The 24,965-nt window shown below is 36.8% G+C and overlaps 1 protein-coding gene across 1 annotated transcript in view; it reads right to left on the bottom strand.

The window, feature by feature from the left end:
- Grm7 (glutamate metabotropic receptor 7) overlaps positions 1 to 24,965 on the bottom strand; it is an 803,889-nt gene that overhangs the window by 512,200 nt on the left and 266,724 nt on the right. The window contains 1 exon segment of the mRNA XM_051203689.1: positions 2,041 to 2,257. Within this exon segment, the coding sequence (XP_051059646.1) occupies positions 2,041 to 2,257 (217 nt within the window).

The following is a 24,965-nucleotide window of genomic DNA, read 5'->3' as shown; positions in this document are numbered from 1 at the left end:
TCTCAAACCTTAGTCTGGAACAATATTAAAAATAATTTCTTTTTGCATTATGTAAGAAACTCTAATCCATACCTTACTTATGCTTCCAACCAATGACACCAAGAATAGCATCAATATAATTGTCTACCTGAGACCTATCTATAGAATACAGTCTTTTATAATGTCATAGAGTAAGAATTTATCTGATCCCAAAGCAAGAAAAGCAATGGTGTTTGTTTTTGTTTTTGTTTTATATTCAACATGTTGGTAACCATACAAACACTGAGATTTTTTGGGGGGGACATGAGGAGCATTTTCTCTGTTTCATCCAATAAGGAGTTCAATGTTAAAATTGGAACCATCTTTTAGTAATTAAATATTTCAGATGGTGGCTGGACTTTATTTATTTATGAGCAGCCATTTTACATGCAATTTCTCTTGACCTTGCATAACTTACTTATTTCCACCCAGATATTTTAGACATTTCTCTATGTCAACTTTATTTTGATCAAAGCCAGATTGGAAGAGACTGAGAAAGGAATAAAAATAGTCATTACAATGATTAGGTATCTCTTTGGAACCTTATGAAATCTACTGCTAATGAATTCTACATATCACAGCCTGCCATAAGGACAGAGTTAAAATTTTCTGCCAGATCAGAAGGTTTCTAACTGATTATGGTAGACATTTTTTCCCTAAGGACCACAGAAGTTAGAGTTCCAGCAGTGAATGAAAGACACATGTTCTCTAGTAAGAATCTTAGGGATATGATTAGAGCTATAGGATGACCATCTAGAAACACCAGCCAACACCAACAGAACAGAGGAAGATTTGCATATCTGTTTGAACCAAGAGTTGATATTTCCAATGACTGTTGTTTGTGATTTATAAGAGTCAGCTAGAGATACTTATAAACATATAAACAGGAGTACCTCAGTCAGGAGGCAGATAGTAAGATGGACCCAGATGGTATGGTCAGTGACACTTAAAATTACATCAAGTGGTCACACTGTGAGTTAAAAACCCGAGATTCTCAGAGAAGCTTCTCTCCACAGTCATGTGCAGGATTATTAGCCACATTCACTATGTATGTCTATAGTGAAGTGTGTTGTTCAAGCCCCTGTCATCAAGATACATGACACTTTCCCCTTGATACAGACATTCTGTTCATTCAGGATCAGTTGACTACACCAGTCAGTTACCATTTTGATTGAATAAAATTCTTATAAACAAAACCAATTGTTTTATCTTAGCATAACTTCATAGGACCAGAATTCTAGCACTTAAAAGACAGACATAGGAAGATCAGAAGTTCAGCCTTAGCTAAACAGTGAGTTCAAGGACAGTCTGGGATACAAGAGAACCCATCATGGGGGGGGAGGTCATAAAAAATATCATAAAGGAATTCCAAAGTTATATACAAAATTGTAAGACAGCTAGTCAACCACCAAAACCCATTGCTTCTAATTTGAACTGTACAAACAAATTTAAATCAATCTACTCTAAGTAAGTGCTGCTAAATAAATGTGACTCTGTGAAAACAATATCAAGTTTAAGCTTCATTTGCATAAATATATTCAACATCCTGGTCACTTTTGCTTGTTTTTTCCAAGTCATTCAGAGGCACCAGGTACTTTTACAAAATCACAGTGGCCCTGGGATAGCATTCATAAAATACTAAACAGTTCTTCCCACTTAGAGAGGCCAAGAAGGAAAATCACACATGGATAGATACTGGCAGCCACATTTTGTCACAATCTATAAACATATTGGAGTTCTCCTCCACATTTCTTAGGCAGAAGTTAGGTACCCATTGTAGTGTTTATTCTGTTCACAACGTCTGTTGGGTTCAAGGGTCTACAGTTACACACATTTGAAAGTACTCCCAAAAGTAACAACATTCGGTAGATGAAGACCACAAAGATGCAGTTACAGGACTCAGGTAATGTAAGATCAAGGGCAAGGTGATGATTATGTGTACTTTTTACTTAATAATACCTCAATGAAACTCGGCAGGGCACAGATGTTTGATGAGGGTAAGACAATACAATCACTTCCTACCTGCCTCTTTGGAAATCTGTGTGAAGGACTCCACACCTTTCTCTCCGTAGCTTCCTTCAGATGCAAGAGTAGACACATAATTCCAGCCCAAGGCCTTTACAATGTCTACCATGGCCTGAGCTTGAAAGGAATCAGGTGGGACCACTCGAGAGAAGAAGTCATAGCGCCGATCATCACTGAGCTCAGGAGCTGTGGACGCATAACTAATCTGAGGTATCTGAAAAGACAAGAAAACACCATGTGAGGAAACATGAGGAGGGTGGGAAAGACTCAGGCACACTTAGGACAAGCCACTCAAAAGACAAGGCTGGAGGACTGTACTGGATGAGTATTCTGCCCAGTTACCATTCTACAACTCCACACCAACTAGATAGACCCAGACTGCTCTTAGAAATAAAGGGCATTTTCTTCTGTGTCTTCTTGTTCTACTTTCTTTCCTTAAGTAAAGGTAGTGAGGACACCAGAACACTATGGTAACCATCGCTGATAGTTAAAAACAGAGGCTTCACAACTAAATCACCAAGTATTGTCACAAGTATAAAACCAATAGCAGCACAAATGCTTCGTATCTAGAGGCCAGTGTAGCCAATAGAGACTATGGTTCCTCATGGACATCATGAGGCTTTAGCACAAAATCTTGAGGACCTGTAAGAACACATGGAAATGAATTCTATGTGATAATTCATTCTGCAAAATCATTATAATATATCTTAATAGTACCCTCAGCCCAGGTAAGGGAGTTCCCTGGTGCAAGCATTTCATGCTTGTACAGTGGTACTCAACTTTTGTGTTGAGAACCCTTTGGGAGTCACATATCACATATCCCCCGCATCAGATGTTTATGTTAAATTTATAACTTATAAACTTATAAATTTATAAGCAGCAAAATTATAGTTATGAAGTAGCAACAAAATAAAGTATGTATTATATTGTGTTTATTATGTTAACTATATCTGATTGGTACACATACAAACACACACATACAAACACACACACATACACACACACACACACACACACACACACACACACACACACACAGAGAGTTACAAAGCCATTATTGATGACAAACATGGCTTGGGATCTGACATTAGTATCCCTGTGTTAATTCCCTCTGCAATGCACTCCACCCCTCCTCCAATGTGCCCACCTTTTTCTCTCTTTGATTCCTATAAGGTTGTAACCTATAATTAGCACTACAAGTCATTACATACAAGAAGAATAAACTGACAATATTTTGTAAGAAAATTCTCTTTTTCCTATTTTCTTAGACTCATCCAATAATTCATCTATTTTGCCACAATCATGCCAAAGCCAAATTCACTTTGACATACTGAGTTTTGACAATTCTATTTGATATTGGTTATTTCTGTTTTTCCAAGCGATTTTCTTCTTTTGAAGTATGATTATTACTGCTATGAAGATCACTTCTCCCCCCCCCCTGTTAAAGTTCTTCGTCAGCCTCATACAGCCTAATGAAAGTCAGATTGACCCTGCTCCCCCACCCATGCTATAGATTAGCACCTCAGCATTGACAAGAAGGCTCTCTGCCCTAAACTCCAAGAACAAACTAGTATTAGGAAGCCTCGGGGTCTCCTCTTGAGGTCTTCCCCTGAGTAAACGTTATTGAGGGGTGCAGGGAGTAAATGAAATATCAACAAATGCTGGGGTCAGAGCTTGGATCATTTGTTAACTTGTACTTCTACCTCAATGAGTTAGTTGCATCATAACTGTTTTCACAAGGCAGAGATTTACATTGTTATGATGATGTCAGGACTGAGTAGATATTCAGTGCCCTGGAGGACAAATGTAAAAACGCTGGATAGAATATCACCCTAATTAAGATTCTCCACATTTGACTTTTATGGTTTTGAGTATGGTATGTTCCACATGGGCTCGTGTATTTTAAATAGTTTTTCCACAGGGGGTGCCACTCTTTGGGAAGGTTCTGGGCCATTTAGGAAATTGATCCTTGACGGAGGAAATACAGCACTGGAGGTGGGTTTTGAAGTCTTGTAGCTGGATCTACTTCCTATTTTCACTCCTGACTGACTACCAGGGTCCCTGGCTGGCCCCCTTGGCCTTCCCATCATTATGGATTCAATTCCCCTCCAGAACTCCAGTCCCAAATAAACCCTTACTACCCAAAGTTATTTTCTACCAGGATACACTCTCAAAGCAACAGAAAAATAACTAATACAATTTCCCAAATTCTCTATAGTACAGGTTAGCTTTCACCTCTGTATCCTAGAATGAGATAACAGTTTTACAATGATAACATAATAACTTCTTTAGAAACAACACTTATTATATGCTGAAGTCTTTATTATATACACATCATGTTTTGTGAGTTTCATAGTCAGTCTACCATCTAGTCACCATGAATCATTCTTCACTGTCCTATATTATCATATTCTAAAATATACTTTGTGGTACTGTATTTTTATTAGCTCGTTTTTTAGAAGGAGTAGGCACTGAGCTGCAGAGTTCAACCATGAACTCAGAATGCAGAGCTTTAAAATTAATATCCTCACTCAAGCCTGAAAATAGGCTGTGCAAACAACTGATCTCTTAATTATGCTAATTTAAAATTTTTACTAAAATATTTAATAATAAGCATAAAAAGGAAAGCCACTGGATTATTAGAGTCTAAGTGGATTTCTGTTCACAGCATTAATTATGTCATCACCGGAAGTAAATTTGCAGCTCATTCTGAGACAACTGTTCAAACAATTTGTTTGAACAACTTGTTGAAGCTCACACAAACACTTTAACAGTCTAGGCTATATATGTGTTTATAGTTTGAAAGCTTTAACTCTTAGGGAAAGAAATTCTTCATTGATAGTGCTTTAGGGGGAAACATAGGGAGGGAGAAGTGGAACTTTATAGGATTTTACTTACAAGAAATGAAAAGACACAAGGCAAAGGGTGTCAAGGCATTGGCACTAATTTTCATTTGATAAAATATAGAATCTTTTTGATGCACAGATGTTGGTTCTGCCAAAATCATTCTCCACCTAGGAAAATGTGCCAGTGAAGTTATACTCAGTGTATTATTGAGTTTTCATTTACATTGCTGTGGAGAAGCATCAGAATTAATGAAAACCACAATGGAAAAGCATGTTCTAAAGAATACCCAATTACAGCTATGAACATCTTGGTAAATTAGTTTCTTCACTGTTACCTGTCTTTTGACAGTTATTGCTATTTGAATTCTCTCCCTTCTAGGATACATAAGAAACAGCCCCTGGTTTAAGACTCAAATTTCTATTCAAGACCATGTACACCTCCTCTTCAATATTTTATTTATGCCAACACTTGTCATATAATGATCCCAGAATAAGGAATTAAAGATCAAATGGATTTAACTTCCAAGATCAAAATGCATTGCATAGAAACAATCCTTCTAGTAACACAGATGAAAGGATGGAGAAATTTCTATAACCTGTCATACACGATGGTGCAGATTTACATAGCTATGAGGCCTTGTGCTCAGTTTTTTTACATTCAAGCAGATTTTTAAGTTTATTTCATCATTATTTTGAGAACATTTCTAATATCTCATCAGAGAACTGAAATGTATCTTAGCATATTACCCTTTTTTCCTAATAAAAATTTGCTCATCACAGAAGAATTATTTTGTTAATAATCAGTATAAATTAGGATTAGAAGCAAATGTAAAGTGCTCTGTATCAAATGAAATACCGGATGAGTTTTTGCTTTGTTTTAGAAAATTAATGATATACTATTGCTGAAAAGTGCAGAGAATGAAAACGAAAAACACAAGATAATTTTAATTCCTGGATCTCAAGTAATGTTTTGTTAAATCTCTTTAATAGCTTTATCTTCGCAGTGGAATACACACATGTATGATAAAAGAATCGAATTTCATTGTATTATTCCTTAGTATGCACCTTCCTCACCTTTCTCTCCTGTTCTCCATTCTTGTTACCCCCTCTCCTCTTTCTGTGTGTGTATGTGTGTGTCTTCATAATTCTGTGTAATATGGACATTTAGTCTCAATTCAGATTGCTAAATTCTTAAATCTTCATTACCATTCAAAATCAAAGTTAAATCCTCCAACCTAAATGAGTCATTTTATCCATCCATTATATTTCATTAGAAAGGTGTGCCTTCAAAGTGACAGAATGTTTGTAGTTTTCAATGAAAACCACATTATTTCAAGTTGACCTGTGAGGTAGAAGAACCTCTCAAATGCTTTACTTGTTGCTCCAACACCGCTTATTAAATTAGTGGTTCTCAACCCATGGATGGAGACCTCCATAAAGACATATAGCAGATATCCTGTATATAAAATGTTTACCTTATATCTCATAGCAATAGAAAAATTTCAGTTACAAAGTAGCAATGAATAATTTTATGAATGGGGCACACTGCACATGAGGGTCATACCATTAGGAATGTTGAGAACCACTGTACAAATGATCATGCTTTGCTTCCAGAGAAGACTGTTCTTTCTTGTTATGTACAAAATCCTTCCTTTTAATTCATTAGTCTTAGAGAGTAAGCATGGGAACACATGCCAGAGAACACATCTGGAGATCAGAAGACAGTTGTGTGGAATTCCTCTTCTTCTGCCTTTGTATGGGTTTCAGGGACAGAATTCAGGTCAGCAGGCATGAGTGTCAAGTGTCATTCACAGCTATTTCACTGACCTACATATACTAAATTCTGAATTAATCCTTTAATATTTTGGATATGACTTCTAAATCTTATTTTTAGCTTTCAGGTCTTGGGTCAGCACTTAACTATGTTAGCTATTTTGAGGTGAGATTGTGTTAAAACTGTATTAGTTCTGACATATGCCTTCTTTTTAACTGATGTTTAAAAAGTACCCCCAGTAACCCCATTGTTTAGTTTTGTATATAAACATTAGAATAACTTATAATAAATTTTAAAAATGTAACAAAAATTTTAAGATTTGATGAAAAGTTTATTATAGCCATATATTAGGGTAAAACTTGGATTTTATAATACTGTATTTTCACTTGTGAAAAAATAATTATTATTGTTTTTATTAAAGTTTATTAACATGTTATTCATATGAAATAGTTGAATTATACTTACCATACATGTGATATAATGTTCTTCTCAGAAGCTATTGGTTTATAAGTTAATGAGTTGTGTGCCAGGTATGAGATACTTTCTTTTGGTGGTTTGAATGAAAATGGTCCACTCAGGCTCATATATTTGAATACTTGCTCCCCAGTTGATAGACCTATTTGGAAAGAATTAGAAAGTGTAGTCTTGTTGGGGGATGTATGTCATTAGGATGGGTAGTCTTTGAACTTTTAAAAGCTTGTGCCATTTACAGTTAGCTCTCTTCCTCTGCCTCTTGCTTGTGGATTAGCTATGAGCTCTCAGCTACTGTTACAGTGCTGTGCCAGCCTGCCTCCTGCCATGCTGCCTGCCATGATGGTCAAATACTCATCCTCTGAAACTGTGAGCTGCTCTTGAAAACACTTCTTTGCTAAGTTGCCTTCATCATAGCTTTTTGTTTTGTTTGTTTGTTTTGGTCACAGCAATAGAAAAGAAACTATGACATTCTATGACTTGTTTGTCAAACATGCCGTGAAATCCTCTGACAATACAGCTTAGTGCCATTGCTTTAATGGTCTACACTAACTTAATGGTAAGGCCCTGATATTGAAGATACCAATCACGTTTTTCATAGGACAAGAATGATGCTGATGCGGAAGTCTCTTCTCTGCTGCCTAACTTTCAGAATACAAGAAGGTACCTCCTGAGGAGGAAAAAGTCATCAACATTCTTACCCAGCTATGAACTGTGCCCTAAAATAAGGACCAGTGTGTCAAGATGTGCCTGTGGGTGTAATAGTAGCATAGATTTTAATACGGTTAAGCATTTACTTTCTGTGAATACCTGTGTCTTATACATGTGAACACAAAGCCATATTGGTGAGCTCACAGGCTCCAGAGAGAAACCATTATTTCACTAAAGAAGCATAGTATCAAAGTGCCTTCTAAATTCATGTATTTCTACCAATAGGTTCTTGCTGGTCTCAGAACTCATCAGTAAAGTTTCTTTATGCATGAGATGGTAGTTAAGGCAGAAACTCACAGATGGTCAAAGTGCAAATAATAAGTGTCCATCAAGTTCTCAGACATAAAAGAGCCTTCTTACAAATATTGCACCATTGTACCCCTCTTGCTAAGGCTCAAGTGCCATTGTTAAGAGAGGGAGAGGAAAGATTAGATTATGAGCTCTAATGGTCCAGAATGACCAAAGTGAAACACTGCTTTCTGGATGTGAGAGAAACCCAGTACTCATGATGTATATATATATATATATATATGTTCACTACCAGAATCCCCATACTACCCAGTCCTCCTAACTAATGCCTAAATTCAGGGGGTCTTGATTGGTCCTATGCTGGTTTCCCAGCTATCAGCCGATGGAAGCAGAAGCAGATATCCACAGCTAAACACTGAGCTGAACACCTGGAATCCAGTTACAGAAAGGGAGGAGTGATGAGCAAAGACCAGGCTGGAGAAACCTACAGAAACTGTTCACCTGAACAAGGAAGAGCTCATGAATTCTTAAATCTGTGGTTTTCTGCATAAGACCCTGCACAAGATCAAGCAATGAATATTCAAATATGAGAGGGGAAAGACTTACAAGCCCCTACCCCTAGCTGAAGAGCTATTCACAATTGATAACTTTAAAGGAGGGAAAATTAGTTTTATTTAAGGGTATTGCTTCTAGTAAGTCAATCAAGCTCTAGTTATATAGTAAAACAGTCCTAAGTAATTGGAAACAAATACTGGAGTTGGTAGACTGAAAAAGAAAAATATTAAATTAAGTTGGAGTAGAGATATGGAGCATAGAAATGGGAGGAGTTAGGAAGAAGAATGCATGTTGAAGATGATACAAAACATTATATGCACATGTGAACTTAATCAAAGAGTTAATAAAAATATTATATTGCAAAATTTTCATTCATTCATTTCCAATATTTTCTCCTAATGAAATCAAATAATTGTCTCTATGTGGGTTTTGCCCATTGCTTATTAGCTTTCTTTGAAAAATATTTCTATTTTCATTGCATTATGCATGGGAGAAATGATATTCTCATCTTTCTTGCTTTTACACACAAATATATTAATTTTGCTTGTTAATAGTATAACTTGGATCCTTGTTAAAGCTATTATTAATTTGAATAGCTTTCAATTTATTTTCCTTTCATTTCCAAGTAATCAAGTCACAATGTAATAATATCCCTAACTTCCTTTCTTTCCTTTTTTCTTTCTTAATCCTGTTTTGAGTGATATGCAAATGTGTTTGACTGTGTGGATAAGAGCATGTAAGTGGTCAGGTGACCAAGGAATCTTAGAGGGGGCATCCGATCGCCTGGAGCTGAAGTCACATGTGGTTGTGAGCTACCTTACATGGGTTCTGAGAAAATTAGCTCAGATCTTTTGAAAGGACAGTATGTGTCCTTTCTCTGCTCATATTTTGCTTTCTTAACTGAGTATATCACCTAAAATTTTAAGAAAAATAAAGACATATAAGGCAAATATAAGAGAAACTGATACTCCTTTTCTTATTCTTACAGTAGTGATCATTAACGAAGATCAAAGCTTTTTATCTAAAACTCTGTTCCTTATGCATTAGAAAGAAACTTTCAACACTGAAGAAAAAATTTTAAGTCAGCTAACCTACATTCTCTTCCTTATATATAAATCTATCATGTCAATGGAGCCTTGCCCAGTCTGTCATCACCACTTTCGAGTTACATGGAAGCTTACTTTATGCTATTAATATAGGACATTGTTATGGTAATGTTGGCTGCCAATTTGACCAGTTGTGAAATCAACAGTCTTTTGGACACTTCAGGAGATTTTCTTGATCAGGTTATTTGAAATGAGAATGCAAATCATAAATGTAGGCACCATCATCAGGTGGCAGCCCAGATTTAAAAAAAAAAATAGTAGATGAAAGAAGGAACCTGTGTTCTACTTTGCTTTCCATCACTCTTGCTGGCAAGTAAATCCATCCTGCTGTTGTGACTGCTACATTCAACTACTCATATTAAAATCAGCTGCTTGGGGCTTCCAACCTCGACTGCATACCAACAGCTCTCTAAGTATCTTTCAGGTCATCAGCATCAGATTAGACTACTGAAATGTCCAGTCTAGTGAAGTGAGCAACTGCTCTATTCCTGGTATCTCTGGTATGAGGACAGAAATTATTAAACTAAGACCATATCATGTAAGCCAATTTAATAATGCCCCCTTTAATAATGCCCCTTTTTAATATATATTCACCCTACTAATTCTGTTCCCCTGGAAAATCATGACTAATATAGGCATTCTCACACTTGGTACTTCTGGAAATATAGGATAAAGTTTTCTGTAAATGTATGATTAAAACTATTCAGCTTGATGTTGAACATTTTTTCACATTCTGATTGGTCATGTATATGCCTTCAATAAGGAATAATTCAGTCAGCTCTTTGACCATTTTTTTAAATTGAGTTATGTTACTTGGTTCTATGGTTAAATTCCCAACATGTAATTGGGGACTGCACTCTACTAATGGTTGGATATGAACTACTATTGTTAGTACCCAGAGTTTCATATGCATTACCATTTGGTTCCAAGATTGAGGAACAGTTTTGTCATGATCTAGAAGTTTTCAGACATGGCTTGCTTAGGAAGAGTAGAGCAACAGGATTGAAGAAGGGGTTGTTATCCAAACCTCTCACTATGACCTAATCTGCCTTACAGCAAGGAAAAAAAATAAGCCCAAATGAATTATTCCTCTCTTTTGTGGTTTATGTTTGAAATGTCCTTCATAAGCTCAGGTATTTAAACACTTAGCACCACTGTTTGGAGAGGTTATGGAACTTTGGGGATGTGGAGACTTGGTAGAAGAAATGCATCACTAGAGGCTTTTAAAAGAGTTTATAGTCCTATTCCACTTCCAGTTACTCTGTTTGCTGCCTGTATGTGGTTAAAATGTTATCTCTCAGCTTCCTCCTCCAGCTCGTTGCTACCCTCCCTCCCCACCATTACACAAAATCAGCTTAGAACTGGATCACTTGGCCCTTTCTCTTCTTACAAACACATGCAGACAAATAGACAAGCCCTCTCCACCCACCCCCACACAGATATGTTCACATACACATACAAGACTAAAATAAACCACAGAATATAATGAAAGTGATAGTGAATTTCAATCATATTAGTTAGGTAACTATGGTATACTCATTTTCACCAAGTTTAACAAATTAATCCATTGCTTCCCATTTTCACAAATACCTAGCCACTAAAGGTAATAAATGTACATTTACAGTCTCCTTATCAGTCATGTATATATTAATTTTATCTTTATAGAAAAGGAAGATATTATCAAGACAAGGTGAAGAATTTTTCAAATTTTAGTTACCTGTGTTTATGTCTGATATCCTCATTCTGTGCCATGTTGGTGAACAAGACTATGTATTCATAAAAGCTACTTTCTGCTTTAACATTTTCAATTTCTCACTTCTCTTTGCCTGAGTAAAATAATGTATCCACACACCCTTTATGTCTTCTACTATATCAATAAAATAAGAGTGTGTTTATTTATATAATATAAATAGGCAATGTATAAATATTAATCAGTGAACATTTGCATAAAATATATTCTTGTGATTTATTATAAGCATATATTAATGTACAGCTTCCACAGGGTTTAGTTTTTATTTGCATTATTAGTATGGTTTTATAACTGCATGGGAGTATTTAAACATGAATGCAAGGGCCTATGGAGGTTAGACATATTAGATCCTCAAGAAGCTGAGTTTTAAGTATTGTGAGCTCCCAATATGGGTTTAAAGATAACCCCTTGGTGGTTTATGAAATTCACTATGCCTATGTAAAAGAATCACTTGTTTTCATACAAGTAAATTATCTTTGAAGGAAGTTTTGTCTTCTCTGCTGTGATATCTCCAGGTTACTGGAGGTGTTAATTCTAAGTTTGATAAACTGATAATTAGCTGACTTAGGAAATGGGGTGTATATTTGTTTCCACATGAGCCTTTACATGGAGTTTTGTTTCTCCCCCCTAGAGCTTAGATCTATTTAATTTAAATTAAGCTTGAAGCTGACTCATGCTGCTTACCTTCTCATATTAATCCATACCGTATTGTAAAATACAATTAGCCTAACAGCTCTTGAAAAAATTAACTGAATACTTTTTCACATAGTGGAACAAAGATCTTCTGGACTCTTAAGAATCTCTTACATACTGCAAGCATAAACCCTCCTTAGGCTTAGTAGTTATTGCCAGAGAGAATGTACAAGCCTGAGCAATTAGATAACTTTAAAAAGACATTATCTCTGGACCCTGAAAGGCAGATGCACATATGTACTGACAGGATACACAGTGTATGCCAATGCCAAACCAAATCCTAGCATGGAGAGGGAAATTTCCCATTATGTTACACCACTATCTGTGGAGTTATTGACAACTGTTAGGTTCTGGGAGAGGAAGAATCAGTTTTCTCCAAGAGTATATAGTTCTTGGTAAGTCATCCATGCTCCATTGGAAGGTCACACATCCAAGCATGTCTGAGCAGCACAAATTGGTCCTAAAGGGTCGAACAAAAACAAAACAATAACCCCAAAAAATTGGGTCAGTAAGGGAAGGGGTAGAGCTGGGAAGAATTGGAGACATGATAAAATATTATATGAAAATTTCAAAACATTAAGTATAAAATAATTCCTTAGTACACTAAGTGTAGTCAACTGAATAGACTTCAACATGTAAATGATAGAAACTGCTTTCCTAGCTTTTCTTGGCATTGTGTTGCCTCTACAAAGTTGGTGTAGGCCCATACCTTTGCCTCTTCCTAAATAGACAAGCACTGTTAAGCTCTGTGCAGCCAAAACTCACACTCATGATCTTCTGGATCTTTTCTCCCTTCACAAATGAGTGAGAAACTAATAAGTTCTATCCCTAAGGAGGAGTTTCCCAACCACTGAATGATCTCTCTCTCTCTCTCTCTCTCTCTCTCTCTCTGGACCATCTTCATTAAAATAACAATAAAGGAAAATTTTGTCATAGCTTCATTGTTATCTTCCTAAACCCAAGTCAGCTGACATTGGTGATGAAATAAAAACCAGTTTCATGAAATTAAGTTTTGAGACTAACTTGTCTCATACTTCAAAATTGTCACATGAAATTTATGCTGAATTAAAATTTTGTGATAATTTCTAAACAATATGAAAACAATCAGACAACAAAAGCAGCAGGAAAAAGGCACATTACTCAATTCATCAGGTATAACTTCTGAAATTCATACCTTATACTTAAGAGAAAAAAACAACTTAGTGGTTTACTTAATTTCACCCTTTATATTCAAAGACATGTATATGGTTCAACAAATCCCACTTGGAAAAAAAAAACAGAGCCAGCATAACAGCAGAAATCAACTTTTAAAATAATTAAATTGGACATTTGTTTTTTAATGATGCATTTGAAACTGATTTTAGATTTATTTCTTTCAAGTGTATGAGCTGTGAGTGTGTGTGTGTGTGTGTGTGTGTGTGTGTGTGTGTGTATGCACACATCATGTGTGCACCTGGTACTCACAAGGAGTACTGGATCCCCTGAAACTCAGGATTTGGATCCATGGATAGTTGTCAGCCACTATGTGGAGTTTGGGAACCAAAACTCTGGCTTCAGCAAGAAGTGTCGGGTGAAACTTATAGGCGGAGCCATTATCTCAAGCTCTAAAACTGAACATTTAAAATAATTCACATCAAGCACATATTAGGGGACACTTTCAAAACACCATTATTCATAGCTCACAAATACAAGTGATTGGAGCACTTGAGTGATTTTGATATCGAATGATAATAAAGAGATAAAGTAACCACAATTAGTGTCACAGAGCACCACTAGGACATGCTCTAAATCCTTGTCCCAGTTCTATTATTTGATCTGGAAAATAATGGTTTATTGGGAAGTTAATAGATGATTTTTTTTCTCCTGGAACTGTTTTGCTTTTGTGGCATCAAGCTTCACAATTCTAATTAAATAATTATGTTCATTACAATCTGTTTATTATTCTCCCTTTTCCTTCAGAGTACTTAACCTCCTGGAGGGCAAGACCCTTATGTATCACCCCTTCATCACCGGACAGCATTCTACTGGGAGAGAATTGGAACAAGATCAGTCTTTTGTGAATGACTCAGATAGAAAATAAATGGATAGGATAATGCTGAGAGAACACTATACTTTGGCATGTCCCGCATGCACGTAGTTTCTGTGGCCAGAGGGCTGCAAAGCACCAAGAATTACTGCTCCCTGAAGGGCAGGGAGTGGTGGAAAACTAACTTTTCTTTCTTTTCTTTTCATGGAGATTTTTCTTGTGTATTCTTTCTTTCTCATAAGAATATAAAACAAAAGAGCTGGCATATTAATGGTTTAAAGAACCTGGTTTCCCTCTTAGATCTTTGCCCTATTCATGGAGAGCTTGTGTTATGGTGCCAACAGGCTCCCCCTATCTCCTCTTAGTCTGGTGTCTCATTTGGTTTGTTTTATGAATAGGTTGGGCCTATCATGACTTTTCCTTCATACCTAAGTTACAATATCAACAGACACAAACAGAAAACATGGTATTTGAGACACTGGGTTCTCAGTTATAGCTTTTACTTTTGGCTAAAATTTTTCCCCTAAAGTTAAAATAAAAGAGAAAGAATCAAAGATGGGATATATTAAGCAATCTACAGAAATTAACTCTCATAAATAAAATAAACAAAATCAACTATTATGGGTATATGATATACTTACGTTTTCTAATTGTGGGTTAGATTGAGCCCTTTCAAATTTAATTCTATCCCATAATTCCTATATAATCAACAACTAGCTAAACTGATCTTGGCTTACAAACATATCCCTAAAATCATTATCTTATTGTCAACATCTGTTAAAATATTTTAAGGCATGTCCAGATGTTGCTTCTGCCTACATTAATACACACGCTTTGAAAATCTAAATGGGAACCCAGACTTCAGGACAAAATTAATTCTAACCAAAACACATTAGGAAGTGTTTATACTAAGAAAAGTACAGTGTACTTGTTCAAAATACAAGTGAGGGAAACCGTTTTGGATTTTGGTATCTGTACATTCACCTACGTTATTTAATACTCTATTCTTCCTCCTAACATAATAAGGACAGCCCCTTTGACTAAGTCAGTATCTGGGGAATATCATATTCCTGGCAATTTGAATAAAGTCTCTTTGTTCCTGGAAATGCTGCATAGCTAGGGACGGCAATATAAAATGTAAGAATACTTGTTCCAGAGGGCAATTTCCACAAATGTTGTAATAGGAAATTTTTAGAAGTATCATGTGCAATTAAGATAATGCTCCAGTGTACCTGTAGAGTTATTAATGAACTCCCAGTGGGGCATTATCAAGTTCACAGTCAGCAGTAATTTTGCTCTTATTTCTTATTAAGCTTTATTGATGTGGATCCCCCCAAAAGGGAAAATGGTTGAATAACCATTTCAGGCTTATTCTTTGAAGCATCACTCCTTTCAATTTATAATTATGTCCTCCACAGATACCATCTCTTTTCCTATCAGGATAGCCAGGAAATCATTCTGAGCCTTAGCAGTATTAATGTTCAAGTACTGAAAGATGACTAACTTTGCACTTAGTTTTAAGTCTGTAATTTTATATAACTTCACTCATGATATAGATCATTGCCAGTTTTTCTGACTCCTTTTTCATGCAATGTTTACTTTTTCAATTATAAATCATTAGTAACCTTCCAATACTTGCTTAACTGGTACTCATTCTCTTGAGGCCCAAGAAGTTTTGTTGGGGGGGGGGGTGCTACACATCATGCAGGTCCACAGAACATGCTGAGAAATATGGTAATTGTTGCTTCTATGATTTTTCTAAGTCCTGAGATAAATCATTGTGATATATCTATACCTATATATTTATATGAGTCTATGTTCATGAATCTTTTTCAGCAACTCTATTGGGTTAAAACATTAATAAAATATTAACTCTTTGCCCACATAGCACCCATTTCTTTTCTTTGATGGCTCTGATAGCTCTCTAACTTGCATTGAGGACCATCTCCCCCACCACATTATCCTGCTACATATCCATTTCTAGCCATATTGAGAATATTCAGAATTCTATTGCTGATATAGGTATTCAGGTGAGTTTATAAAGAAGAAGGAACCAGGTAACCTTATCTGGACCTTGTGAACAAGAGAGGTGGGGGGGGCTGTATAATTTTACTACCTAAACAAATACAAATTGTGAAGTTTTTTTTTTTTTTTTTTTCCTGAAATGACTAGGCAGAATTGGAATGAGGCTATGGTGAGTGATATGATGAGGAAGGTTCAATAGAAGGATTTTTACCAGAGTAAGGGAGACAACATAGGTGAATGCTCAAAGCTGGGTACAGAGAGACAAGACACAGGGCCAAAGATAAAATAGAATCCAGATATGGGACTGGACAGACAGCTCTGCTGTTTAGATGTCTCCAAGTTTTGAAGAAGACCCAAGTTTTGGTTTCCAGCACTCACTTTGAGTGTCTTACAATCATGTGTAATTCTGGCTTCAGAGCATCTGTTCCCTGAAGGCACTGTACACATGTGGCATATATGCAAACAAGCAGACAGGCAGACAGGTAGACAGATCACCCCCCCCACCCCCCCACACACATGTACAAATTTAAAATAAATAAGTAAATAAAATAATCCCAAAAACTTGCTGTATAACATTATTTAAAGATTAAAAATTAAGGGAAAAAAATCTAGGCCTCATTGATAATGAACACAAACTTTAAAACAATTGCAGCTAGGGTGCCATCAAGATAACCACACTGCCCAGGACACATTCCTACCTATGAATGAAGTCAACCATATTTCCCCAACATTCATTCCAGGATATAAAGGGGACATTATACAGACCCTACTCACACACCCCACTGTGTTACTTGCTGAGCTAGACTCTGTAGTTTCACATCTGTAGAGGCTATCTATGTAGTGTGAAATAGGCTCTCCAAGTACTTCCACATATTATAAACATATCACACAGTGTGCCTAAAACTCAGACATAATTCATTGGAGGCACCTTAAGGACCTTTCTCTCCCAATGTGTTGTTACCAAAGCTGTGGGCATTATGGAAATATGGAATGAAAGGGCAGAACATTATAGCTTTGACGACTATGTTCCATACTGTGTAGGACTTGTCCTTAGACAACCACAACACAAAGAAAGAAAACCTATTCAAAGCATGGGATTATTTTTGTGCCTTTTAATTTTATTAACTATGACTATACCTGAGATCCCATTCAGATTTTAAGACTAAAGTCCCATGAGAAGAAATTTCTTGTAACAGGCACTGAAGGTTTAATTTGAGACTGTCACTAGCAATGTCAATGTCAAGTAATTAAGATTTATGAATCTCAGTTCCACTCTCATGTGTGGGGGACAGAAGAGATTCCCATTATAAAGTAGGGCTCTCCTTAACTTGTATCTTCTAGATGCTAGTATCATGCTCATGAGTTGTCATAATTTTTAATGTGTCTAGGGACTGAGAATTCAGGTCACTGCTAAAGGGTTTGTAGACCATGCCCTAGTTTGATCTCCATACCTCAGGGAGTTGGAGTCAATCCCAGAAAAAGGCAAAAATGCTCCATTGTGCATAGATTGTGAAAGGAAATGGGTGAGCAACGTGATCTTACTTGAAGATCACCAGGATGAAGTTTATAAGCCAAGTACACAATTTCAATCATGACACCAAAGTCACAAAATATTAATGAAAAAGAAGTCAAGAAGTCAGTTTTTAATGTCTTGTAGAGCATTTTCTACATTTTGTATTTTATGGTGATTAGTTCCAACTATCAGCTCCTTGTATTTCTTAGCTCCCTTTTGTCATCTGTTCCTAGAGGGAAAGATACAGCAACATTCTGAAAGCATTAGTCCCTGATAGGTACACATCTAGGAATGTTTTAAACTGATGAGATAATATTTCAAAGAGAATGGAATTAAACCCAAATGATTTTCTGAGGACCAACAGCAGCAGCTTTATAGGTTTGATTTAGATTAAAGGATAAAAGGCCGTGATCCATTCTGGTTGCCATGTAGCCTTCCTCTATGGATGAAAAAAAGGAAGAAAGGAAGAAAGGAAGAAAGAAAGAAAGGAAGGAAGGAAGGAAGGAAGGAAGGAAGGAAGAAAGAAAGAAAGAAAGAAAGAAAGAAAGAAAGAAAGAAAGGGAAAGGGAAGGCTGCTTCTAGGTACCGCAGAGGAGAAAGTTTATTGCAGATATACGGAAGAGTCTTTGTGGGAAGGAGAGCCCAGCCTTTGGGCTGGGGGAGTTGAGGGTATAGGGCAGGTTTTGCCAGCCATGCCCTGTAACAGGTAGTGTTTGAGGGATGATGTGAGAAACTGGTAGCCAGGTCCAGCTTTGGTATGTCAAACACATACCTCAGCTTTTATTTATTTATTTTTAGGTTTGAAATTTAACAATGTAATGTATTAGAAACCAGTTTGGGGTCAGGAAAAACTATGGTCAAGATGATTCATTACAAAATAGTAATAATAATAACAACAATAATAATAATAATAATAATAATTGTAGTGATCTGCATGGACCCCTGAGGTACCTTGAGCATGCCTGAAGCTGTTGAACAGAGCTCCCTGCCCCAAAGATGTTATTGGTACTGTTCCTGTTTTGATAACACATGCCTCGTGATAACATATACCTCATGGGGAGGTAGGTGCTAAGCCTAAAATTTCTGTTATTTTCCAATGTGCTGTAAGTCTGTATTTAAGCCAGTTCTATCCCCTCAATAAATGGCATTCAGCATTTGGCATTCTGACATTGCCATTGAATGAATGACCCACTGTTTAGTCTCTTTATTTCAATCTCTAGGCCTTCGCCCAATTTGTGGAACAGATCGTAGTGTGGGCGCTACAAGTGGGAGGTTCCACCGTGATTTGGAAGAATGGATCACCTAAGAGATCGCCCTCAGAGGCTGGCCAGCAAAGTAAGTGAATGAGGGTGTATTGAAGGATGGGTGCCAGTAACTATAAGGAAATGCTCAATGGGCAATTAGTGGCCCTATTGAAAAGACAAGACAGCTAAAGAATTCATTACTATAAAGTAAAAGGAAAAAATGTCAGAGATGATTAGGACTTTTGAGGAAGTACAAGATTTAAATTCTATAAAATCTATAAGAACAAGATAGATCTTAACTACGAGATGATAGTTCTATTGTAACTGATGAAAAAGATACTTTGGAAGCAGAACTTAAACAAAATTTTTAAAAAATGTAAAGCTTATGAGCACAAATGCCACCTTGTATGTATGTATGTATGTATGTATGTATGTATGTATGTTCTATATGTATGGTATGACCACACAAACAAGTGTATGAAGTATGATTAAGAATGTGTAAATCCTAACAAAAGGTACTATTTAAATTGTTTGGGATATAGTAAAAAAGATATCAGGTCAATGACTTAATTGGAAGGATTGGCAATCTACACCTCCCACAGCTGGCCTCCAGAGCGGGTCAGCAGGAAATGGCCAAAGCCAAAATGTCCTGAGAGCCAAAAGAATCTATATAAATAATTCAATAGCCTTTAATAGAGGAGTGATTATTGCTGTAGCTCCAGAATGTAGTACTCAGTTTTTTAAATGGCCAGATGATAAAGGACATACAGGTCTTGTTCAACATTTTGTGTTAGGTCATATCCCTGTTAATCTTTGGGAAAGAGATAAGTTTCAGGCATGGGAGCCATCCTTACTCCTGAGCTTCTTAAAAATACGCTGGCTGACCAAGGTTATGTACAAGAAAGAGGACTGGGTAAATTCCTCCAAGACGACCCTCAGTCTGTTACATCCAAAAATTTAATTATCAAAAAAGCTGGAGATGGTTCTGAGTTGGAAAATTTTCATTAGGGGTTATTGCTGTGAAGCCTATTCCTATTCCTATTATCTGAAAAACTGATAACCCAGTATGGGTGGAGCAATGGCCCTTATCTATTGAGAAATTACAAACTACACATCAACTTGTACAGGAACAATTAGAGGTAGGACATATAGTTCCTTCCACTTCTCCATGGACTATGCCATTTTTTGTTGTAAAAACAAAAAGTTTGAAAAATGGAAACTCCTACAAGATCCCTGAGCTGTTAATGATTGTATGCAAATTATGGGAGCCACACAACCTGACTTACCTGACTGGTATTCATCAAGGCTATCATTTATTAATTATAGACCTAAAAAATTGTTTTTTTTTTTTTTACCATTCCCTTATATCCTCAGGATAATGGGTGATTTACATTTAGCTAGCATTCCTTCTATTAATTTAAAAGAGCCTTATAAGATATATCAATAAATGGTGTTGCCTAAAAAAATGGAAAATGGTCCCACTACTTGTCAAATTCATGTATATTTGGCCATTGCTCCCATTAGGGAGAAATTTCAATCTCTGTATATTATATATTAGATAGATGATATTCTTTTAGCCGGCCCAGATCCTAAGAAAGTAAATGAGGTTTTGGGGGAATTACAATATAATCTTCAACTAGCTGGCTTAAAAATAGCCACAGAAAAGTTATAACAAAAATCACCCTATCAATACCTGGGTCATCAATTATTACTAGGCGATTCTGATCCCACTTCTCCATGCATCTTAATACCTGCTGCATGAGAATGCATACAACTTGTACAAAAATGCCTCCAATCTACACACTTCAATTATATGAACTATTCTCAAAACCAATGTTTTTGCTTCAGCATATTCCCCTACCACGGTGTTTTGGCAAACTGGTCCTATATTATGGGTACATGAACATACATCCTCAGAAAAGATAGTTAGATCTTATCCCCAGACAATGCTTTCCATTATTCACAAAACATACAAAATGAGTCTTCAAGTTTTTGACAAGATCCCATATGTAATTGTCACTCCCTATATTCAACAACAGATACAATGTCTTCAACAGTTTGATGAGGATTAGGCACATTTCTTATGTTCCACACTCTGCTACTTTGATAGTCATTTTCCTTCCAATAAATTAGCTCATTTTTTTTAAATCACCCTGTGTGTTTCCCCAAGATTATTTCCAAAAATTCTTTAAAGGGGGCCCGCAATGTATTTACAGACGGCTCCTTAAATGGTTAAGCAGTCTTTGTTTCCTTTCCCATTGTTAAATGGTCTACACTTAAAGTGAAATCTACACAATTTGCTAAAGTAGCTGCAGTACAATTAGCCCTTCAACATTTTTCTGATGAGCCGTTTAACTTATACACTGACAGTAAATATGTATATCATATATTGGCCCCCCTTAGAAACTGCTGTCTATATAGCTCTGGTCTCTCATGTACAGAAACATTTACTAGCCACACAAAGCCTACTATGGAGGTGCTCTCATACAATTTTTATAGAACATCTCCAAGCGCATTCTGATTTGCCCGGTTCTTTGAGTAAAGAAAATGACATTGCCGATTTTAATAATGAGAGAGTCTGGTTATGAAGCAGCCTACAAAGCTCATACAACCTTTCACCTTACTACAAGGTCACTTAAATTCCATTTTAAAATTACTAGAGTCCAAGCTATTAATATAGTTTAAAATTGCTCCCTATGTGCAGAGTTCTTATCTGTTCCACACCATGGAGTTAACCCTAATGATATCTAACAGATGGATGTTACCTTTGTTCCTTTGGCCAACTACAATTTGTTGATGTATCTGTGGATACCCATTCTCATCTCATATTTGCTTCTACCCATACTGGAAAAAGGCTTAAGGATGTTAAGAGCCATTGTTTTCAAGCCTTTACTTACATGGGAATGCCCAGACAACTAAACACTAATAATGGCCCTGCTTACACTAGTCAGGGTTTCAACTCTTTTTTGCAAAAAAAAAAAAAAATTTAATCTTCAAGGCCAGGCCATGGTAGAGAGTGCACATCACACAATTAAAACTTATCTTCATAAAACAAAAAAGGGGTAATTTACAGGGTCTCCTCATAATCAACTTTCACTTGTATTGTATAAAAAATTTTAACTATTGATGGTTCTGCTTGATCTGCATCTGACAGGCATTGGTGCTTTTGGCCATCTGACTTTGGCTCATTTATGTGGAAGAATGTCACTACTGGACAATGGTGCGTCCCAGTTCTAGTGTGGGCCTGAAGGTCGGTTTGTGTCTTTCCACAAGATGCAGATAACCCTGTTTGGGTGCCTGAGCACACACATCTGTGTTAATACATCAGTTTTTAAATTATACACAGACTTTAGCCATGCCGATCATTAACATCAATGAAACCTGAGTACCACCTGCCAGTGCAGAAGACCTTTTACAAGGACTTCAACTTGTGGGCAGATTATTTAGAGAATGGGCAAGCTCTCTCTCACTGGGGTTCATAGCCCTTTCACTTGGTGCTACTTCATCCACAGCATTAGACAGGCCCAGGCCAGCTTTCCAACGAGACAGATTCTACTGTCTTTGGCTCAAGAGAAAATGCCTCTGCCCATATGTGGCTGACAGAATGGTTTTATTCACCAGAAATGGGTAAGGCAGAAGGGGGCAAATATCCAACCTAAGACAGGAGGGTTGTGGGCCTGGGTGACCTCTCCAATAAGGGTAAGAAATTATGCTAATGTCCTCTGACACCTAAAACAAATGTTAGTTTATATTAAAAGAAAGGGAGAACTGAAGGGCCCTGCATGGACCCTGGAGGCACCTTGAGCAAGCCTAAAGCTGTTGGCCAGAGCTTCTTGCTGCAAAGCTGTTATTGGTACTCTTCCTGTTTTGATAATACATACCTCATGATAACAACACCTCATGCAGAGGAGCTAAGCCTAAAAATCCTGTAATTTTCCACTGTGCTGTAAGTCAATATTCCACTGTGCTGTTCCATCCCCTCAATAAACGGCATTGGGCATCCTGACATTGCCATTGAACGAATGACCCGCTTTCTTGTCTCTTTATTTCAATCTCCAGGTCTTCACAGGACTATTGTGGAACAAATCATAGCACAGGCACTACAATAATAATAATAATAATAATAATAAAATTTGTGTTCCAGAAGGGAAAGGCAAGAATGCATTGACCCTTGTATTATCAGAAAAAAAAATTCTGGTTGTTAGAGTTACTTACTCACTAGTTCCTCCCTTATAAAAATAAATTGATTTCTTGTTTTTATTTTCATGTTGGAAGGCTCATAATCTAGGCAAACAAAAAGGCTTTGTTTGTTAATGAAGAAAATGTAAGTCATAAGACTTTATGGGAAACAAGCCCCTGTATTTAATTCCCATAATACACTATTATACAAGTATGGTAGCCAATTTTGTTTTAACTTGAAAATCTTAAACATCACAACACTCTAACAATGAGATCTAGAAAAGTCCATGAGCTCCCGGGACTTAAAGCATGTATCAGTAGCTCTGTGACAGCATGTGCTCCTGCTGTCCTATCAAAGTAATATTTGACTGAGTCTCTTCTTCCCACAGAATGTTATGCTAATTTTATGGTCATGGTCGTTGTTCTTCAGAAACCCCTCAGTAGGAAGAAAATTCCTAAAGAGAATGCAAAAAGTCACTGGGACTAGAATAAAGATTGTAGGTTGAGAGATTGTAAAAGAGACAGGTATTCCTCAAGCTGATCTTGAGAAAGAAGATAAATTTGTACCAGTTGCAGACAAATGTGCTTCTCAGTGAAGAGAAAAGGGGGAGATGAAGTGTGGAGAGTAACGAAGACCTGATATTTGTTTGAAAAAAAATCAGGCAATCATGTTTAGTTTGAGAGTGGAATCTAGTATTCTACTTGATGAACATCCAGAGTAGAGTATATGACAACACAGTAAAATAAATAAACTCACTCATCAAAAGTCACTTGGATTCTATTGTTATAATAACCATCCTTCCTAAACTAACATATATTACTATCCTACAGGAAGAACAGAGAGCTAAAAAGCTACTAAATGCCAAACACTGGTGTAATAACTCCCCAAGAAGCACCTTCATAAACTACAGGCATCACTCAGCAAAGCTTCAGTGAAAGGGAGAATCACTGGTTATTCCACCAAAGTCTGCAGTTAAGGGTTCTCACTGTTTCCTTGCCTGCATGAAGTGGTCACTCCCTGCTGCTCCCGACAATAGAGAATTGGCTGCCTTTGATGAAGACCTTTGTCACCTCCAGATCACAGGTACTGGTGAATACAACACAGTTTAGCATGTGTCCAGGTAGTTCTTTTTTTTTAACCTTCCGTTTTAGCTCCTGGGTGTGAAGATAAGCATAGAAAAGGAATAAAGGGAAGAGGATAAAAATGGTAAAACATCTGCAAAGCAAAGCCTTAGCCAGAGAAATACACAATACTAGCCAATAGATTATGATCATATTACTCTGTGTGTGTGTGTGTGTGTGTGTGTGTGAGAGAGAGAGAGAGAGAGAGAGAGAGAGAGAGAGAGAGAGAGAGAGAGAGAGAGAGAGAGGCAAGAGCACAAAATTCCATTGTAAATTTTCAAGCTGGATTAGCCCAGTAGGTTCTCCTGTTTGGAAATGTTGATTTGTTCTAAAATCTTTCACTTTCAACACTCTTTCTCCAGATCTGGCAGTCTCAAGTTTTGATATCATATCTCCATATCTCCTGCTACCATATCATCTTTCAATTACTTTGATTGCTATTCTTTACCTCCCCCCCACCCCCCCACCCCCATGTAATTGCCTTTCTGCTTGACTGCTGCCCTTAGGGCCTGTTTAGTACTTGGATGGGAAAGTGAGGGAGACAGGAAATCTTATTCATGGCAGCTCAGTTGGTTGTGTTTTTAACAAGTTTCAAAAGAGCTGAAAACTTCTGTGAGGCACAGGTTTTTATTAGAAGAACTCTTAGCTGGATTTGGGT

This window comes from Phodopus roborovskii, unplaced genomic scaffold (genome assembly GCF_943737965.1).
Source record: "Phodopus roborovskii unplaced genomic scaffold, PHOROB, whole genome shotgun sequence".
Taxonomy (NCBI): domain Eukaryota; kingdom Metazoa; phylum Chordata; class Mammalia; order Rodentia; family Cricetidae; genus Phodopus; species Phodopus roborovskii.
This window is presented reverse-complemented; position numbering and strand designations above follow the sequence as displayed.